We start from the raw sequence: 20922 nt of genomic DNA, 5'->3' as shown, positions 1-20922 counted from the left end.
GTGTAAAGAATGAAGTGGAGGGGACTTAATACACAACCTTGTGGGGAACCAGTACTGCTAATCAGGTGGGACCAATGGTCTAAATAGTTTGGATGGCAACACGGCTTGTCACAGTCAGAAAAGATTTTGTTATTCTCAACCTTAAAACTTTGCATTTCTGACGCATTTGACTGCACAGTGACATTTTTATGTGCATTTCTGAAACAGTCGCTGTCTAGTGGCGTCCAGATGCTGAAGAACCACACTCCACATTTCAGCTGAATTTTGTTTTATGCATCACTTCACATGTTAGCAAGCATATATCAACACACCATGCATTTTGAATATGCACAGTGGCTGATTAAGCAAAAAACAAAAAAAAAAAACAGTAGGGCGCTATTGGAGGAAGAGAGGAAAAGAAGGAAAAATGCACGTGCATGCTAGAGAGAGCTCAGAGTGCAGGTAGGATGCAAGATGGATGCTGAATTAGCTTTTATTTTGGTGTGTGTCACTGAGAGAACCTGCCAAGTTCCACTGAGTGTGTTTATTGGAACTATATGTTGTTTGTGACAAATCCAATTATCTGCTTCAACCCTGCAACTTCAGCCATGGTTTGCATGTTCAACACCGATGTTAAACAACTTTTTTTCTTCTTTTTACTTTCGAGCTTAAATTCAGTCAGTGATACAAAAAAGATTTTCATGAAACACTTTAGCCACTTTGGGTTTAGAATATAAAATGACTCAAATACCGCATAAAAAAAACCTATATATTCTTTATACAACACCAATGTCAGCTTTAATAGATCTATGCTATTTTTTATGGTTGCTAGGTGTGAACACAACATGTTAAAACCAAATATTGACATTTCTTGCTTGAGTTAAGGCATTAAAATAAGTTTTTTAGGGTTAAAAATGAAAACACATTATTTAAGCTTCTGCGACCTCATAGTCTCTTTAATGGGTGCTGTTTCTAAGTCTTCTTGTCTTTGCCCTCTTGGTCACTACAAGTCAAACACATTCTGTGAAATTTTGTAACTCCATCCTTCAAACCCTCTGACCTCCAAAACTGCCTCGGATTTGGGAACTAACCATCGTTTTATGGCTGTTTCAAGTGATGCTGCGCTCCTTTGTTCCTCTATGGAGTTGTCCCTCTGTGTGGCAAAGTAGTCAAAGTCCACAGTACAAAAGCTTTAACCTGTTACCACCTTCACGATGGCATACATGCGACTTATCTGTCAGCTAATATGATATCATCAGTTTAATAATAGATGCCAACCTGTGATGGTACAATATGAAATTAAATAAGTAATTTTACTGCCATCACAAACTCTGGTTTATATTCAATGTTTAGTTCTCATTTACAGTTTGCCTAAAAAAAACTTTAAAAACTTCAGAGACGAATGAATTCTTTTTATTTTCAGGAGCACAAAACTGAATTGGTCAATCAGATGAATAGATTCTGCTATGGTGACTATGTCAGGGTTCAGTATACAACATACAGCCTATATGAGCATCTCTAACAACACTTACTAACGTGTTTTGGCATGAGGAAGTTCGTGAAAGGAAGTTGTGCTGGTGGAATAACGTGCTATTTCACTAAGATTAGACGAAAAAAACAAAAAAACCCCAAAAAACTACATAGTCGTCATGAAAGTGGACCATTTATAAGTTTGATTCCTGACTGTATATTAACCAAAAGCTGCATGATAGATCAAGTAAATCATGATGCACAACTGACAAACATTTAAAAAGTTTGAAATATTTTCAAGCAAACATGGTAAATTGGCAAAAAGAAGGCAAATGTAAGTGCAAAAACAACACACCCATGTTATTGACACCACGGTTGAATTTCTCGGTTTTTCTGTTCACAAGTTTTACAAATTCTTAAATGCGAAAAGGCTTTCCAGTTAAAAACAAACAAACAAAAAAAAAAGCAACTTTTGCATAATATTGGCTCACCATACTTTTAGGGTTCTACATACAACTTGTTTACTGCAGAGCATTGTAAGTTATTGGGATGAAACCAGCTAAATACACATCTCACCAGATATTTAAGGAGAAAGTATTAAATATGTTTTATAGCTATAACTTCCTTTCCTTTCAACATCAAAAACCGTTTTTGTCCTGCAATGGATTTTATTAATAGATTAATCTATGTTCTAATCTCTGTTGCAGGTCTCAGCAGTAAGAAGAACACAGTTCTGTCAAACTAGCCTTCGCTTACACAATGGTTTCTAACCAGACCCAAGACAGCACCACTAACCAACCAGACCTCACAGCCAATTTGACCTCTCTGAATTATTTTATCATTTCTCTCCATGGAATAGTCTCTACTATTGGCATCCTGGAAAATCTTCTAATCATTGGAGTGGTGGGGTTTCATGTGAAGCGCTCTGTTATCAGCATCTGGATCCTGAATCTTGCAGCCTCTGACCTTCTGGCCACAGCTTCGCTGCCCTTCTTCACTCTCTACATGGCCCGTGGTGACACCTGGACATTGGGAACAACCTTCTGCCGCATCCATTCCTCTATTTTTTTCCTCAACATGTTTGTGAGTGCCTTCCTGCTGGCGGCCATTTCTTTGGACCGCTGCCTGATGGTGCTGCGACCAGTCTGGGCTCAGAACTACAGAAGCATCGCCATGGTGGGGAAGATATGTGGAGGACTTTGGGCCATGGCTGTAATCTGCACCATTCCCTTTTACATGTTCCGTGACACATTCAACAAAGGAGGCCGGATTTACTGTTACTACAATTATAAAAGATTTCTCCCAAGTGGGGAGTATGATCAGAAATCTTTGCTCAAACAGCGCGAAGTGGGTTTGGCTGTTATGAAGCTCTTTCTAGCCTTCTTGATTCCTGTCCTCATCATCGTCCTCAGCTACGGAGCTGTAAATTCCAACTTGGCACGCAGAGGCTGCCGGCGGCCTTTCCGTTTCGTTCGACTCGTAATGGCTGTGGTTGTGACCTTTATTCTCTGCTGGGCTCCATACCACATCTTCATCATCATGGAGGTAATGACCTCAAAGGACCATCCGGCACATAAATTTGCCGCCAAGTCTCTTCCAATTTCAGCAACTATTGGCTTCCTTAACAGCATCCTCAACCCCATCCTGTACGTGTTCAGCTGCCCTAACTTGTGCAATAGGATCAGGCATTCTCTCGGGGCAGTGATGGAGAGTGTACTGGCTGAGGATCTGGTAGAGATGGCCAGGCGCCGCAGCACCATGCGCAGCTCCATCGGCAGCTCTCAGTACGCTCTGCAACCCAAGAGATCAATTCCAAATTTCAACTCTCTGAACATGGAGGAGCAGACTGAAGGTCTCAAACTTGAGGATTAGTACTGAAACAACACACATGTTGCCTTAATGAGAACAAGAGAGCTTCTACTGGAAACAGATGATTTCTTTTTGTCATTATGCTGTTTCATATACGTGATAACATAACATGAAACTCCATTGCCCCGACGTGCTCTTCTTAGAATTTAAGGTTGATGTGTTTTCTTGGTCCACTTCTCATCCCCACTTCCCTTTTTTTATGTTAGTGTTAATGAGTTGACTTGGAACTACTTTATATGTGTTTCAGTCAATCCTTTTCCCGGTAGGCTTTAAATATGACATATTTTATGCTGGCCACACTCTCTTATAAGCATTACTGAAAAAAAGACCCCCTTTTTTTTTTTTTTTAAGAACTCAGGTTCCTCAGGTGGCTTAACTCTTCTACACTGTGCTTAACAACATACTTTACATACTTCATGAAGAGCAGCAGAGCAGACAGACTATAATGTATTGTATATAATGAAGATTTTAACTGTGGTTGTTCTGAAGAATTATTGTATATATTATTATATTTGGAGCATACATTTTGTTCTTTACTTGCCAAGATGAGCTGTGGGTCTCAGATGAATGATGTTTCTTACGTTAGATATTATCAGTAGCCACAAGCGAAATTTCTGGAGAGACAAAGTGCTTTTATTATGTAAAAGAATGTACTCATAAAGCTTTGAAACATGTCTCAATACATGCATCGAGCATGACTTTTATTTTCCAGCTGAGTTCTGTCTTTTAATAAAAAGATAAAAAGATAAAAAGCTTGCAATGTCACACATGCCTCGCACTCATTTAACCGAAGTAACACTTGTGTTTCCGCAGGCATTCGCATCACAGTTTCTTAAATGACTTACAGGAAAGAAGTGTTTGAAAACATTTTAATCATTGTAAACAAAAACACAAAGCATGGTTTGACTGAGAGTTTTCCATTGTGGCTCTTTTCCACGAGATGATCAGATAACGACCAGGTTTTACTCCACTGGTCTGCGTTTGCCCTCTTGATGCCACGATGGATGTAAATTGTGCAGCTTTTAAAAATATGAAATGGTGGATTTTACTTGCAGAGAAGCAAAAGTTCAAAATCAGTTCACGGGAAGATTTTTTGCATTCTCCTGAGGAAAAATTGAGATGATCACCAAAGACTAAAATGGAGGAAAACTCTTCAGATGAACAAGCAGAAACATTCTGAGGCATTAGTAATAAAGTTCACATTGCATATTGTAAAAACCTAAAGACATGCATTTCCACTGGGTGGCAAAATTGCTTTGACTTTACACCAGTAATCACATGTGTGTGGTCTAAAATTTTAAATAGCTAGAAAGGTATTTTCTCTGGTTTCACTCTCCCTCTGAGTCTCAAGTCGATATCTGGTACTCATGGTTATATTTTTGTGGTTGCTTTGCCCTCTTCCTAAACAGGGTAGGGACCTTTGCAGCTCCAGTCGGGCATCGGGGCACAGGAAGATGTAGAAGAGCGGATCTAGCAGTGTGTTGAGACTGGTCAGGCCGTAGCACAGACGATAAACGAGGAAGATGGAGCGCTCAAATCCACATGGCTCATCAGTGTGCAGCAAGGAAACAAATCTATATCCGCCCATGAGGTGGTAGGGTCCAAAGACCGCGATGAAGTTGACAGTTATCACAACCAGGATTCCTACAATCTTGTGCCGCTCGTGATCGGAAAGAGAAGGGGACTGTCGTAATGTCACCCCGATGTGGGCTGAGGTGTAGCTGCAAGAAGCACAGGTACAGATCAGAAAACAACTCATTCATTCTTTCATTTACTTTCCAAACCGCTTAACCCAATTCAGGGTCGCAGGGAAGCTGGAGCCTATCCCAGCTGTCTTTGGGCGAAAGGCAGTCCATTGCAGGGCCAGAAATTAACTCCTTGCTCAAAATAGTATAATGTGTCACAAATATGGGAAAAAGAAGATACCCTTTGTTGAATTTTAACACTATAATATCAACGCCCTGTTTCAAGCTTTAACTCTCATTTGTATGTCTATATATATATACTATAGCTCAAAATGTTATCAGCCTAGATTTGATGCTGTTTCTTCTTACGAACGATTTAAAAAAAAAAAAAAAAAAGGCTGCTTCATTTATGCTATCAGAAAAATGTGAGAACTTACACATAAAATAAGATGAAGAAGACAGTAACTCTACAAAAGTTAATCTGAAGATATGTAGAGATGTGGATGTTGGGGTTAACTCACCCTAGAATGACACATGGCAGCAGAAAGCCAAGAACCACAGTGATGATCTTAAAGTGAGCGTATCTGGGGCTGACTGGGTACTGCTCAAGACAGAGCAGCCTGTCAGAGTCAAATACAGACGGCAGCAGCCCACTCAGACAAAACAGGAAGGTTAGGGTCCACACGGCAACTCCTGACACTGCTGCCACCCGGACTGTTCGCACCCTGCGGCTGCTCAGCGGGTAAACAATGGCCAGGCAGCGGTCCATCGCTATCAAGCAGAGGAACATGACACTGGCGTAGACGTTGACGTAGAATACGTAGCCCACCAGCTCACAGGTTAGCTGGCCGTAAGGCCAACGGTGGGGACCTTGGAGGTAAAGAATCCACAAAGGCAGGGTGAGCAGCTGGAGGAGGTCCGACAGCAGCAAGTTGAGGATGTAGACAAGCTGACAGCCTCCCCCACCTGAGCGACCGAGGTGGTACAATCCCCACAGAGACAGCAGGTTGCTGGGAAGGCCCAAGGAGAAAATGACACCGTAGATACAGGTAAGTCCAAATATGTCCGTGTCCAAGGGGAGGTCACAGGTGTCATTGGACATGTCTCTATCAGTCAAACAACTTGGATGGGAAACTTGAGATCCTTTAGTTGGAAACTGATGACCTGGTACAAGGATAATACTTCAGTCACTCAAGGCGAAGTGTGTAATACATCCAAACGTTGTTTGTCCATGGTGTGATTTTCATAAATCCATCTGGATGAAGACAAAGTCAGGTTCAGATTTCATCCTGTAAGTCAAGCACCTTTCAAAGCATCCTGCATCCATCTACGAACACCTGCAAAGAAGACAGTGTGAGCTCCGTCAGGTGCATGACGAATTAAGCTATATAACACCACGAAGGTGCTTTACTTACCCCTCGATGCACTGAGACTGATCTCAGTCCACAAAAGCATGCAGCGCACTCTGACTGGTGACCTGTGCACAAGAAATGTGGGAACACGGTGTCTCGCCCAGGCCTTGTCTATTCTGTGATCGTTTCCTCCACAGGAAGCCCACTTCTTCAGCTTTAAAGGCAACATCCTGAGGCTGGAGAACGCCTTTCTGCCCCAGAACAAAAACATACAATCTCCCTTTTTTTCTGTGATGCCCTTGCTCATACTCTGGCAGCAGTCTGTGATTAAGGAATGACAGTTGCTGTGAGGGTGGGGAACTGATGTGCAGTGTCCACTTGTGACCTTTATAGTGATCTAAGACCCATTAAATATTTCAGGATGAAACATTTCTACTCTGCAGTTGTGTTCTTAAACATGCTTTTGAGAACGTTTTTTTCTTGCCAAGCACAGAGAAATGTGTTCATCAAGTATGCACAGGTTTTCCACACGTGAAAAGTTCACATTTTCTTCTTATCTTTACTACAGTAAAGGTGTGACAGGAACAATAAAAATGCATGTTAAGGATCAAGGACAAATGAATCTTTTCACATGATCACATAATGTATAGCTGTGTGCTCTAACTTGACTATATTTGTGGGGTCCAAACGCCAGGTTTTGTAATGAGGCAATACTGAAAATGTTTTAAGAGTCAGAACTATTTAGCTTCATGGTTTGACTTAGAAATGTGTTTTTTTAAAGTTAGCATTAGTGCTGAAAGATAAAAGCAAATTTTAATGCGTTTGTTTGAACAGATCTGATTTACACCCAAGAATTTGTAGACAAGGTGCAAACTACATATACAGAGAGCAAAGGTCTTGGAGCAAAAGTAATTGAAAATGAAAATAAAATGTCTATTCTCAACATTTTTTTAAAAAAAAGAGTTGTTTAATTAAAAGTTTATAGATAGTCAATGTGCTATATTTTACTGTGGGTAACTATTCTCAGGCTCCAGAGGGAGGAAAAATCAAACACAATTGAAATTGTTTGACTAAAAGAATGGTTTTATTGAGACAATAAGTGTCGGGCAGTATTTTTACCACATGATTTCATAGGGAGGGGGGCTAGTCACTTGATGTATTTCCTTTAAATGTCACAAATCTCTGATATATTGAATGATAAATGGTTACTAATAAGCAGTTCGTCCTCTTAGACTTTACCATTTGCATACTCTCCAGCTTTTCATGTCTGTGAGTAAACCTTAATGTGCATGTGACAGAAAGCTGGTTGCAGGGGTAGCGTTTCTGGAGAAGGTCGCAGTGCAGAAGCTGTTTCTGCAGCCACTTTTTACACATTCCAACAAGTTCTCTATCTGTCATATCAGAGAGATGTGGAAGTTGAAAATGTGAGGTTTTTCCACATGACCAACAACAATCTGTTTTTGGGGACTTTAGGTGACCCATGGGGATCACTGAACACAAGCCTTGCAGAGTTGCCCAAAAGAACAGGAAGTTGCACTTTGAAAATTTCTACATCCTTCTGTTTTGCAGAAAGTCACCAGACTGGTTACCTTTCAACAACAATTACCAGAATGAAATATCTTTTTGACTCTATATGAAGTTAGCGAATCACTTGTCAGAGCCCCACAGTGGGAACGAGAAAGATATTAAACTGACGCACCACGTTACTTTGACGTTTTTATACTGTGAAAGGTGTAATATGAGGATTATGGTATTGATTTTCTTGTTCTGTCTCTTGTATGTACTTGTACCGTATTTCAGTAAAGTGTTTGACAAACCAACAAAACTGTGAAGCAAATGTTGAACTTCCCATCTTTGCTGATGCAACTGGTCCTGCATCATAACCAAAATACTGAAAGCTATATGTGGGGCCCTCTTTGCTTTAGTGGTATTCTTCAACCAATTCTAAACAATCGCCTTCTTATCTATCCTCTGCATCGTAAACAATAAAGTCTAAATTGCTCCTTTTTCTTTCAAAGCTGTGCTGAAGGCCACGAAGGCCAATAAAAACATTTTACTAGAATATGGCTAAAGAACCTCCACTCGCTTTAGTGTGTACTTTTATGTGGATTAACGTGCTTTATTACAGTGCTTAAGCTTGTCCTGTTCTCCTGTTTAAAATTTAGCCTCTCTAAAAATGACAAACTTAACAGAGATGACATGTATCCATTTGTAATTTGCATCTCTGACATGGACAGACTCACTGTGAGACTGCATGAGATGTTAGTCCCCATCTGTTTAAACATACAGTGGTGTGACAGTATTGCACCATCGTATCCTATAACACTATTACATACCTAACTGTAACCCTGTAGAGAAGAATTTAGTGAAAAATGTGTGGGTTTTTTTTTAGTGTATAGTTTTGAATTTGGTTTCCATTGTTCATGTGAACTATCAAGATGTTTCGTTTTTTCACAGCCACGGAGGAAGTGGTTAAACCTTCTCAGAAACATGCTGCAATCTGTCTGTATATTCTGCTGATTCATCATGATGCCAGGCTCCAAGCAGTGGAACCTGTTTAAGGACTGAAATAACATATAGATCATGTTGATCTTTAAAAAAAAAAATCATTATGTCCAAAAACTGACAAGTTCTCATTATTTTTTATGCCATGCAACTACTGTATATCTGTGGCAAGAGGACTTGTCTGATTTTTATTAAAGAAAAATAATGTTTCACAACCATTTAAACATCCATTAAGACTTTTATTATTCTCAAAACAGGTTGGAAAAGGGAAAAGAAGCAGAATTGTTCCAAAATGTGTTGAGAGTTAGTGTTAAACTACAAGTAGTTGCAGATGCTTCAGTACTATTTCTCCCCTTCGTATGAGCAGTTACTTGGAGAGTCATTTTTACATCGGTTACTCTGGTTTCACCTTTTGTCTGAGCCTCCGGCAGCATAGAAACCTACAGACGGAGACTAAACCCCAGATAAAAGCTCCAGTGAGGGCCACAATAAAAGCAGTCACATCCAGGCTGAAATAGGAATACCAAGGCAAGTCAAAACCTGCTGACCGCAGATGGGCTGCTCCTTTGTTTCTGATGACATATTCAATCCAGAAGATGGCCGTGTCCATGGGGGAAACTGGTCGATCACGGTGTAGCTCAGAGAGTTTCTTAATGTTTTTCTGGTAAGAAGGATTCTCTAGGATGTCCTTTAAAGTCTCCAGGAAGTTCTCCTTGGTGAGGGATCTGGCCTCCACCACCCGGGCTGCACCACGCACCTCCAGGCGGAGCAGGTTATCAAACTGATCAAAAAGAAGGGGTATGCCCAGAACAGGAACACCGTGATAAATGGCTTCATACATCCCATTTGTCCCTCCGTGGGCTACAAAGACACGAGTCTTCGGGTGCCCCAGTAGATCATTCTGGGGTAGCCAGTCAACCAGGAGGGTGTTGTCTCCAAGAGATGAAGGTTTTTCCCCAACAAACCGCCAAATGACCTTCTGAGGGAGCTGGGCAAAAGCAGCAGCGATGGCCTCTGTGGTTTCATGAGGCAGGGCTGACACTAGTGTCCCTAGAGACATAACCACCACCCCATGTTCCCCAGAGCTCTGCATGAATGTCTCCAACTCAGCCGGAAGGGGTTGAGCCTTTTTGCACTGGAACCCACCTATGTACACCACATTGGGCATTGTTGGCCGAGGAAACTCAAAGACAAAATCCGCCCTGAATAGCCAGATATCAGCTGAAAGCTCCAAAGACAGCAAGTCAGTCCCGGGGGGGAAATGCCGCTTAAACAGGTCTGAATAGGGAGGGTTGATAATGAAGTGTTGCTCAACAATACTATGAAGATAGTGTAGCATATTCTTTAGCCTCTCCAGAAAATCCATCTGATCATGAAGTAAACTTCCAGACACGGGGACATAGGAAACAGGAGAAGGAGCCATGGTTAAGTGGCCCTCCCCAGTATTAATCCAGCGCACATTGAAGACCATCGGCAGTTTGAGGTAACTACCCAGTATGACCCCTAAACTGAGAGCAGGGTCTGTTAACATTAAGTCAAACTTGGAGTCTTGCATCCTCTTAATAAAAACAGGGTCATCCAACATCGTTGCCGCTGCTCTGGACAGTACCGTATGCCCCTTTTCAAACACTGATGTGATCAAGTGCTGTTGGCAAAAGCTGCGCATAAAAGTGGGATAGCTGCGGCAATCCATGACATCCTGAAGCATTTTATTGTAGAAGTTTTTGTCTGCCTCATCTTCCAACATCGGCACATTGATAGAGGTGTAAATGGAAGAGTTACTGGGGATGTACCAGCTCTTGGCAGAACGCAGGACTGTGATTTCATGGCCTCTGGAGTGAAGCTCTTCAAGGATCACCTTCATGTTGATCCAGTGGCTGCCGTCAACGGGCACGACCAGAATCCTGCTGCCGCTACAGTAAGACGGACTGAACACCAGGAGACACAGGATTGCCAGGATTACCGTCATGGTGCTGGACATTTCCTGCAAAAATTAGCGAGTGGAAACGATTAGCCTTTCGAACTCGGTAATGTGAAGATATGGCTCTTAAATCTTATCTGTCATTCTCTATTTGTGATAGATAATGAAATAAATAGAGAGATACACATTTGTTTCACCATTTCTCCATTATGCTTGGCTAATTTGCTGAAAACTGACTGATTATCAATTCTATTTCATGACAATATTTAGCAACAGTTGCCCCACATGTACACTCAGATATAGTACGTTAGGACATTTTCCTCACTCTGACCTTTACTGCTTTGTGATCAATTGCAGATTTTTACTGTTCTGTTGTGTTGATACCTGTAAATTATTTGGATTTTGGGTGATGTGTCTAAAAGGTGTGGTAAAGTTATAATTTACGCACATAGCTACGTCAAGTAACAGTATTGCTCATTAAATCTGCATGATTATGGTTTTCACATATTCACATTAATGCATAATAATTCTAGTCATGTCTTATTAATGCTGTTTAACAGAAAACAAAAATGTAAAAAATTCATGTTTTCTGGTGAAATGATGCTGGCTGTATGATGTAGCTTACATCTTTAATTTCTCTCATCTGATGTAGCATTTATCACCCACTGCCTGTAAAGCCGTTAGGGCTACATAAGTTTTGGGCACTTTTTCTAGTTAAAATGATACAGAATATAATGCACCACTGTGAAATTAAACATATTAAAATAAGTTACACGTGTTATCTGGTGGAAATGACACAGAGGGTGGTTTATAAATATGCTGTTAGTTAGCTATTACTGTCATGTTATCTTTAGTGGGTTTATGTAGTCCCAAGTTATTCATATGTCTCACCTGATTATTGATGAATTAGATTCCAGACGTTTGGCCTGAGTTGCAGCTCCTTAGTCCACCTGGATGCTTTCTACTATGTGTTTGCACATAGATTAACTTTTAAACACAGAGGGCCAGGGTTTGAGGGGTAAAGTTCACTACGTGGATTAGCGGTATCCCAACGAGGTTTATACCTTATGCATAAGAGCAAAGGTTGAAGTTCAGTGAGCTCATACATTTTTTTCCATATTAAATGTTACATATAGGTTTGAAAATGGATTTTTATTGTTGTTTGTCCTCCTGTCCAGTCATTGAGTTGAACAAGCAAATCCCTGTATGATCTTAAAAGACATAACTTCAACATAATGCAAATTAATACTTGCAATTTTCACTTCTTACACTTTACTTGCTTACTTTTAAGCAAGCTTCATGTGCAGCCCTTTTAGTTAAGCAGGGGAAAAATACAAACTGGAATACAGTCAGAACGTGTGAGACGGGAGTGGCAGGGAAAGAGGGAAGGAGGAAGCAGCAAGGTCACATAGTGGAGGGAAAATAACGTGAGCATTAATTACAATAACAGCGCAAGTCACAGCTCAGCGGTCATATCAGTGAGCCACAGCCTTCCCCTCCTCTGCCCCTGTGGAGTTACATAAACCTGAGCCAGGGAAAAAGATTGAGAAGAGTTTTACAACATAACAGTAAACCATTAACCTGGTCAGAAAGTTACCATCTGGCTGTAACACTGTGCAGAACAGGACCGGTTTGGATGCTACCACTGAGTAGACGTCAGGTGAAAAGTTGTTGAAGAGAAATACTTGGTGTTTGTAGGATTTAATAACAATGTAAATTCTACTTACTTTGACTCACAGCAACCTTTCAGCTTCCCTCTCAACTGATCACATGATTGATCACATATCAGAGCAAGGATAACCAATCAGATGCAGGGTTTCATCTATCTATCTATCTATCTATAGATATGTATATCTATCTATCTATCTATCTATCTATATATGGCGCTCCATATATATATATATATATATATATATATATATATATATATATATATATATATATATATATATATATATATATATATATATATATATGGAGCGCCAAAACCAAGTAGCCGGCCAAGTGTACGGGAACATCAAGATCCAGACAGATAAAATGGTGGTGGCCAACCAACCGGACATAGTGATCATGGATAAGCAGCAGATGAAAGCCGTAGTGATCGATGTATCCATCCAATGATGGAAATATCAGGAAAAAGGAGCATGAGAAACTGGAGAAGTACCAAGGCCTCAAGGAAGAACTGGAGAGGTCCTGGAGGGTGAAAGCAACAGTAGTACCCATAGTGATTGGAGCACCCCACACTGGAGAAGTGGCTCCAACAGATACCTGGTGAAACATCAGACATCTCTGTCCAGAAAAGCACAGTCCTAGGAACAGCTAAGATACTGCATAGGACCCTCAAGCTCCCAGGACTGGTAAGCTTGAGAGATGAACAGCCACCTGCCCTACCCTGGGGAGATGGGATGGGTGGGTGAGTTATATATATATATATATATATATATATATATATATGTATATATATATATGTATATATATATATATATATATATATGTATATATATATATGTATATATGGAGTGCAAATTCACAAATTTCCTCATTAACGTAAACAAATAAACAAACTTCCCAATAATTAGGCATTTATATCCATTCAGTGTTTACCATGTGGACAAGGATATAAACATGGTAATCTGCATGCACGCAATATTGTACATAAAACTATTCAATACAGAGATTACAACTCTGTTTTGATTATTTTAGGCATTTTTATTGAACACGAAACCAATAAAAAGCTGATAGTTTAGGTTTTTCATGTTTGTAATCTCACATGCAATAACGACCTAGTTGGTATAAACTAGTCAACTGACATAAACCGTTGTCAAGGAAAAAAAAGTCTGGCTCTGAAAGTGAAAATTATTACAAATTTTATTGAAAAAAAAATAAAAATGATATAGTGAAGCAGAGGTCTGGAGGAGTTCTAATCTGCATTCAGACTAGCGCATTTTTTAAGCCTTTGCACATCAGGTGTCAAATGATCATCAGAAATTTATGCTCGTCTAAACAAAAAATGGTCTGTTCTCACTTAAGGTAATCACCTAAGTTAGACTGACCCAACCACTGAATTATAATTCCCTTCCTGCTAAATGTTGGGCGCCTTAGGGCCACTGCACGTTATTTACATCTGAAAGGCTAAGTGAGAAGGCATGATGAAAGCAGAGTTCATAAGGTCATCACGGCCTTTTAAGCAAACTAAGAAAAATAATATGAATGAATATATGTAAACAACAAATCATAAATGTAAGACAATAAAATAAAGTAAGGAACATATATAATATTTATAGAATACTAGAATATGTCATATGTAATATGTAAAGAATACTAAGCCAGAATACTTAGTATTTCCATCATAACATAAAAGTTAATATTTACCAATTTTCAGAAGAATCCTGGCATTTTTCACAACATATCTACCTTCATGTAGGACACACAGTGGCTGCTAAAACTGAAGCTTCCACATTTAATTTATGGTAAAATGAGCACTGATCTTGTTGGATTTTTTAGCATTAAACATAAGATGAGTTGCAAATGAAACATATTTAAAAGCCTCTGAGAGAGATTTGATTAGAAATGTACAAAAATGCAGAAGTTCATGCCAAACATCTGGAAGAGATTTAACATAGCAGTAACATCTGTCTGCAAAAATAGGACGAGAGTGAAGACAAGTTATTTTCAAAACTCCCACATCTCCATATCTGAGGATCTCTGACTGGGCAACATCACTGCAAAGATCAGCGTGGCACAATGAAGACTGCACAACATGGAGAGGAAGCTGCTCGCGGCTTTCGACACATCATTGCTCCGCTGCAGATGAGACAGCTCTCCAGAAGGTGATGAAGACTGCATGGAAACCACTGAAAACAGCAACTTATGCTGAAGCAGAGCCACCAACATAAACAAATATGCTGTGCAAATATAGTGCAATATGCTGCTGCACTCTGGCAGGTGTTTCATGTCAACCAAGACATAGACATTTAACAAGAAAAAGCACCAGTGTGCTGCTGTGCACTTTATGTGCACAATGTGCAATGCTGATTTTTTATGATCTTTAACTCAATTTATATTGCATGTTTGCTGCTTGACTCATATGCGTTGGGTTATATTACATCATGAATTAGCTGTTCTTGTTTTTACTTACAATGACCTTGTAGGCAACGCTGGTTCTGAAATGAAAAATCTGCTAACTTGTGTAAAAACATAACCTATTATGAAACCAAGAAAAGGTCACTTTGAGTCTGTCATCGTGCTTACTTTGAGATCTATGAATCTTTACACACTGGGGAAAAAAAGGAAAATAAATTGTAATTATAGATGCAAAACTTGTAATATGTTTCAGCAAATGTGTCTTTAGTCTGGGCCAACATGCCTCATATCTAACACATAGCTTGCATTTATGCATGTTTTGGATTGCTTTTGCATATTTGTCTTATCACCAGCTGACTCCAAGCAGGTCGTGACAGCTGTCCAGATGTCACATTTCCTGGAGGAGACAGAAAGCCGTTCCTGGATGGTAAAAGTTGATAAAATTCTTTCATTTCCAAGTCTTTCCAGGCTAAATTTGTAGTGCTTTGAGATCAGGTCTGATACAGTGTGTTTGTATGGTACTATATTTGTGCAAGATATCACACAAAATCCACATCTTGTAGAAATAGAAATCAACAAAGGATGTGGTCGAAGACAGCAGCTATCTTTTTTTTTTTTTTTTTTTAGATCTGACTGCGTGCCTCATGCTACACGGAGATGCCACAAAAAGGAAGGTATGTGCTTGCTGGTGGTACGTTTGCATGTTTACAGACTCATAAAATGGAGAGAAGAAAATAAACAGCTGTGATCATGAAGTGCAGAGAGATATCATTCAAACTTTTCCTTTCTTTTTTTGCCAGTGGTGCAACTCCTAAGGCTAAACTTCTGATTCAGACATCCTGATTGTTGTTATCCACATAATTCAGGCGGGCTTCAGCTGTCTTCTAGCATCTTATAGATAAATAAACAACAGGTGCAGAGTACAACTGTAAATAATGGTGCAAACCCCATCTGAAGGGTAACCTTCCAACAGGGGGAGACAGAAACAATCTACAAACTTATATGTTGTTGTACATTCAGGAAAAAAGCTGGAGCCCAGGAGACACAGGATTCAGAGGCTTTTGCAGAAAAGAATGAATGAATATATGATCCCTCAACAGATGCAAAACCATCCCAGGAAGTATCTTCAAAAGGTCAAGAACAGTCCAAGTGATATTACAAAGAGTTAATGTTGTCAATTACAATGTTCTACACTGAAAATAAACGCCTACCTTCATGTCAGAGCTTTTAAACATTAACTAGCACAAGCTGGAAAAATGACTTGGGTACATTTGCTTCACTTAAGCAGCTACTGATGCCGATGATCTACAACCAACAGAAATGGAGAAAGACTCAGTTCATTATTTAAAAAACATGAATGCCTTAAAATGAAAAACACCTTCAATAATTTTCTCATGGGACTCTTTTTGGACTCCCTGCACCTTTTCAAATTTGACTTCAAGCACAAACATGTGAACAAAGCCCCTGAGACACTTGCTAGTTTGGAACCTTTCCTTCCTTGAATTGTTCTGCATTATGATACGGATCATTTAAATTCTCATGTCGGTGTTCACACCACTGACGCAGAAGCCTGGCGCGTTCTGTCACTTGGTGACAGTTGTTTACAGCGGATCAAAACAGACTTTCAAAATGCTTCGCATGCCGTTCGAGTTCATGCTTTGTAAATTCTGCAGCTGAACTTTGACACATTCAACGCAAGTATGTCTGCGATGGGTCTTTGATATAAGATTATTCAGTTTTAATCTAGAAGCATGACTAATATGTTAGTAAAAATATATTTTGCTCATGTACATAGATATAGTCCTGTGCAACAGCCTTTGGACATCCCTGATTTCTGTATTTATTGCAAGGAAAACAATAAATAGGTGGAGATTTTATATTTACTTTATATTTCCTATTAAATCCAATGTGAGTACACACATATACACACACACGTGTGTGTGTGTGTGTATATATATATATATATATATATATATATATATATATATATGTATATATACATACATATACACATATACATACATACATTTACATATACATATACATACATACATACATATACATATATACATAAACATATATATACACACACACACACACACACACACCTTCCGATATATTTACCTAATAAGCAATGATACTCTGTGCAGAAACAAAATCTAAGGACCTTGTAAGAACAATTTGCTCGAACACACAACACTTGACAATGCAGCTCGTGTGAAAACCTGAACTCACTCAGCGATTGAATCACAACGGCCAGCGAGACGTTCTCGGTAATTTGCTCTTCCTTGTGTTTGAGGCTTTTCAGATGTGGTACTGATATTCATTCTTGGTGATCCTATCACCACTAGACACGCTTAACACGGGACTAAATAGACTGAGAATGCACCGTTTCATGTCATAGATACAGAAATGACCACAGAAACATTTGGTCACGTTTTTATAATCTGAATGCATGTTTTTCTTGGGCTACATCTAATTTACGTCAATGCAAACAGTTAAATTTTCTCCAAGAATGGGAGTTGTCTTGTAAGGGCTGAGAGGATTTGAACATATGTTGTATTTATGCTTCTCAGCATACAGCAGAACAAAAGGGGGAAGTTCATCTATTAATGTTTGGAGATCGTGTCTGGTTTTGTGAGCAGGTGCCGCTTTTCAAGCTTTTACTTTACAAACTCTGCATCACAGATTGCATCACATTTTACCTCTTTACTCCAGTTGTATCACATAAACTGCATCATTACCTGCAGTGTCTGTGACTCAGGGGAATCAGAAATGTTTTTGAAAAATACACAGAGTACACCGTTTTTCTTTTTCTTTCTCTACACGTGTCGTCACTGGAAGCGTCTTAAAATGTTGCCAGCAGGATAAAAGAATATTTTGAGCACAAGTCCATCAACAGGCCATTGAATTCATTTTGGTACATCGAAACTGACCCAGAAGTCTGTCAATTTTAATATATTTTTGTTGTAATTTTAACGTTTAATTGCTTGTAATGTCAAAGCTTTAACCAAAACAGCAATTTCATTTCAAAGAATCAACACAAGCACTTCCCACTGAGTTGTTGAGTCTAATAGATTTTATTGCACCAAGTTCTGAAAATGAGTTTTGAATTCAAAACAATATGTACAACTCTGACAAGTATAAAACAAGCCAAGTATTTACTGTCTGAACAGCACTGCAGCGCTGGCGTGTGGTGAAAAAGAAATTAAAATCTTCAGTTATTTACAATATATAATACATTATATAAACAGGCCATCAACAGGTTTCTGCTCAACTTGAAAAAAGAAAAACCTACAAGATTTAGTGATTATATATATTTTATCAGCAGTAAGCCATATTCAACGAATAAGGAAAAATAAATAAGCGGCAAAAGATTTGTGTGTTAGTAAACCTTCAAAATGATTTATAGCTTCATGTCATGATCATATTTAGATGATGTTGCCTCACCGTGTAGTATTAGTAGACATCTGACGTTCATTTGTTAACATCTTATTTTAAAAGTTTCATCATTTGTTCGTAATGAAAGATTACCTTTGGACGTTTCTCAATGGCAAATGAGCATGAAACAGTTCAGAGCTCTGATAGCAACGATGCTGCTCTTCATTATTGACGTCTGTTCTATAGTGGCAACGAGGGAGTCAGCTTTTTGTTCTTGTTTTGATCAGGCTTTCATGTTGGCGAGGATGAGGGGACTCTTCCTCGTTTTGATCTCTCTCGATATCTGACACCAGCTGCAGGGCCCGCAGAAGAAGGAGTACACACAGTCATTGCAGATTGTTCCCTGTGATAAGGACATAACAGGGGTTAATATGTACAAAATGAATGGAAAGCTCCCAAGTATGTATCATGCTTCATGGTCATATTAGCTTTTGCTTATTTATCGCTACAGAGAAGATAATCGTGGATTAACACACAGCTGTAAGTCCTGTTACACAGCTGATTGTTTGACTGCTGTCAAAGTCCAACAGATCAGCCTCAACAAAAGAGCTCAGCAAAGTGTGACGTTCCCTAATGACCACGCTACATGAATTGCTGGATGTTATCTGGGAATGTAAACATGAAGTACACCGAAAGGCCAAACTGGTTTAAGACTGATCAAAGATCAGAAAAACAGTGAAGGCAACAGGGACTTTTATGCAGGCCCGTTAAGTACTGACGCAGTAGTGATGCATTTCATTTAAGCTTGGCGTCTGTACCTCGATACCGTATCGCTGACGAGTAGATACCCGGAGGGCTGTTGTTATGGGGGGGATAAATCCAAAAGAGTCCAGCAGAGGTAAACACAAACACTCTCCCGCCTCACGAGCCGTCATGCAGGCGAAGCATGGAAAGCACCAAGAAGCGAAGCAACCTAAGGCCATGAAAACATACAAGTTACTGAGGTCAGGTTCAGATTTACCATATTCCTGCTGCAAGCACTGTGAATGTGTCAGATTGTTTTAGTTTAAATGAGATATCTATTATCTAAGAATGCCCTCATTTTAGAATATTCCCAAATATTCCACAGGCAGGTTAGCGTTCCTAAACCCCAATCAGTCTGAATGATTCATGATGAGTACAGACAGATAGATGGTGACGTTTATTTCAGCAGGTCTACTGAGATAATGAGACTGTACCGTCTACCCTTCCTTGAGGTTTTGTGAATATCTTCCTATGTGTGTATCTATGTATGCATAGAGACAAAAAGGGACACTTGCAGTGACGAAGATCATGACAACAACCACAGATGCCAGAGGTCCACTGGTTGGATACAGTGGTGGTGACAAAAGGCCGTGGTTGAGTCATAGTAAGCCTCTGAGACATGGTTTCAGTTTCTGAAAGAAGTCAAGAAGAAATAAATAAAATAAAGGAAGAGCTACAAAATACACAGCTACAAAAGCAAAAGTTGATGCTACAACAAAATCATGCAGTTATAAAAGCAATAGCTGTGCTTGCATGTTTTAAAATTTTCTCATGAAGGGATAAATTATCCCTTTTTTTTTTTAAAATGAGAAAACAGCTTTCATAATCTTTATATAAAAAATTTACTTGTTAACTCGAGATCATAATAGTTGACCTCTCCTACCACATGCAGTCACATTTGCTGATGGAAAATGACAATTTTCCAAGAGATGCGCTGTATTTTTAGTATACTATTACTATCGGTTGACATCAAAATGACCTGCGATGGACTGGTGAGCTGTCCAGGGTGTACCCTGCCTTACACACACAGACTGCTGGGATAGGCGCCAGCTTCCCTGCAAACTTTCATCCGATTAAGCTGTTAGGATAATGAATGGATAAATGTATGACAATATTGGGAGTTATCAGTAATGGTTTTTACTTTTTAAACAACTTTTACACAACATGCACATATTACCGTACATAAACTCTTGAGCCAAGTCTCCTCTAACTCAAAATGACAAAATATAAAAGATGTAATGTACAGTTGTCCAAATATCTGTGTTTGTTTTGCACAACTTGCTTCAAAATGTTCAGAATTGGTTGACAATGGTATCAGAAGTAAGGAGTTGGTGTGTCAAAAAGAATCCAACATCCCTGATTTTAACATGAGTACTGTAACAATATGCAGGTATATACTCACCCTGTCATCAAGGTAAATCAGCCAAAAATCAGTCTCATTTTGCATATTCTGTCTTTTTTGACACCACAAATTCAATGGTTTGTTTTCTATTCTAGCCAAAAGGATAAAGTACTTTTAGTGGCAATCTCTTAACCATATAAGGTCATTATAGTCAAACGACTATACTGAGTATTTTTTTTCATCATAAACTCCAAGAAATACTAGATGGTATGTGGAAATCTACGTCCGCTTTCTTAAAAACTCACAACCCTGCAAGTTGCACAAATTCCTGAACAGATTAACATTTCCCCGCAATGCACAAGAATCACCCAAAGCCCTCGCTAAGACAATGAAAGTGTCTGAATGTCTTACCTCACTGTAGGTCAGCGCTGAAGGAGCAGAGTTCTGCCAGACCTGATGTCTTAGTGACTGATGGGTCTTCAGGACATAGGGGCATCTTATAAGCCTGGGTAAACGTGACACTGGATAAAA

General features: G+C 39.3%; 4 protein-coding genes across 4 annotated transcripts; 1 reads left to right on the top strand and 3 right to left on the bottom strand.

The window, feature by feature from the left end:
• Nucleotides 1-2208: 2208 nt before the first annotated feature.
• LOC306769258 (prostaglandin D2 receptor 2-like) lies at nt 2209-3321 on the top strand (the record flags this gene model as incomplete). Its single annotated transcript, XM_079257824.1, has 1 exon — nt 2209-3321. The coding sequence occupies one exon, from the start codon at nt 2209-2211 to the stop codon at nt 3319-3321; it is 1113 nt and encodes a 370-aa protein (XP_079113950.1).
• Nucleotides 3322-4306: 985 nt separating this feature from the next.
• On the bottom strand, nt 4307-6467 carry LOC306769454 (G-protein coupled receptor 4). The gene is made up of 3 exons (XM_079258063.1): nt 6419-6467; nt 5525-6340; nt 4307-5039 (listed from the first exon to the last, which is right to left on the bottom strand). Exons 2-3 carry the CDS (start codon nt 6103-6105, stop codon nt 4616-4618), a joined length of 1005 nt encoding a protein of 334 aa, XP_079114189.1. The 5' UTR covers nt 6106-6340; nt 6419-6467; the 3' UTR covers nt 4307-4615.
• A 2787-nt stretch (nt 6468-9254) lies between these two features.
• ugt5g1 (UDP glucuronosyltransferase 5 family, polypeptide G1) lies at nt 9255-10829 on the bottom strand (the record flags this gene model as incomplete). The annotated part of the gene is made up of 1 exon (XM_079257823.1): nt 9255-10829. The coding sequence occupies one exon, from the start codon at nt 10827-10829 to the stop codon at nt 9255-9257; it is 1575 nt and encodes a 524-aa protein (XP_079113949.1).
• A 7699-nt stretch (nt 10830-18528) lies between these two features.
• On the bottom strand, nt 18529-19228 carry LOC306769256 (PLAC8-like protein 1; the record flags this gene model as incomplete). Its single annotated transcript, XM_079257822.1, has 2 exons — nt 18529-18648; nt 19064-19228. 2 exons carry the CDS (start codon nt 19226-19228, stop codon nt 18529-18531), a joined length of 285 nt encoding a protein of 94 aa, XP_079113948.1.
• Between the last annotated feature and the right edge of the window lie 1694 nt (nt 19229-20922).

This window comes from Telmatherina bonti (genome assembly GCF_933228915.1).
Source record: "Telmatherina bonti genome assembly, chromosome: 18".
Taxonomy (NCBI): Eukaryota; Metazoa; Chordata; class Actinopteri; order Atheriniformes; family Telmatherinidae; genus Telmatherina; species Telmatherina bonti.
Note: the sequence above shows the minus strand (reverse complement) of the source record. Positions and strands in the feature narration are given on the sequence as shown.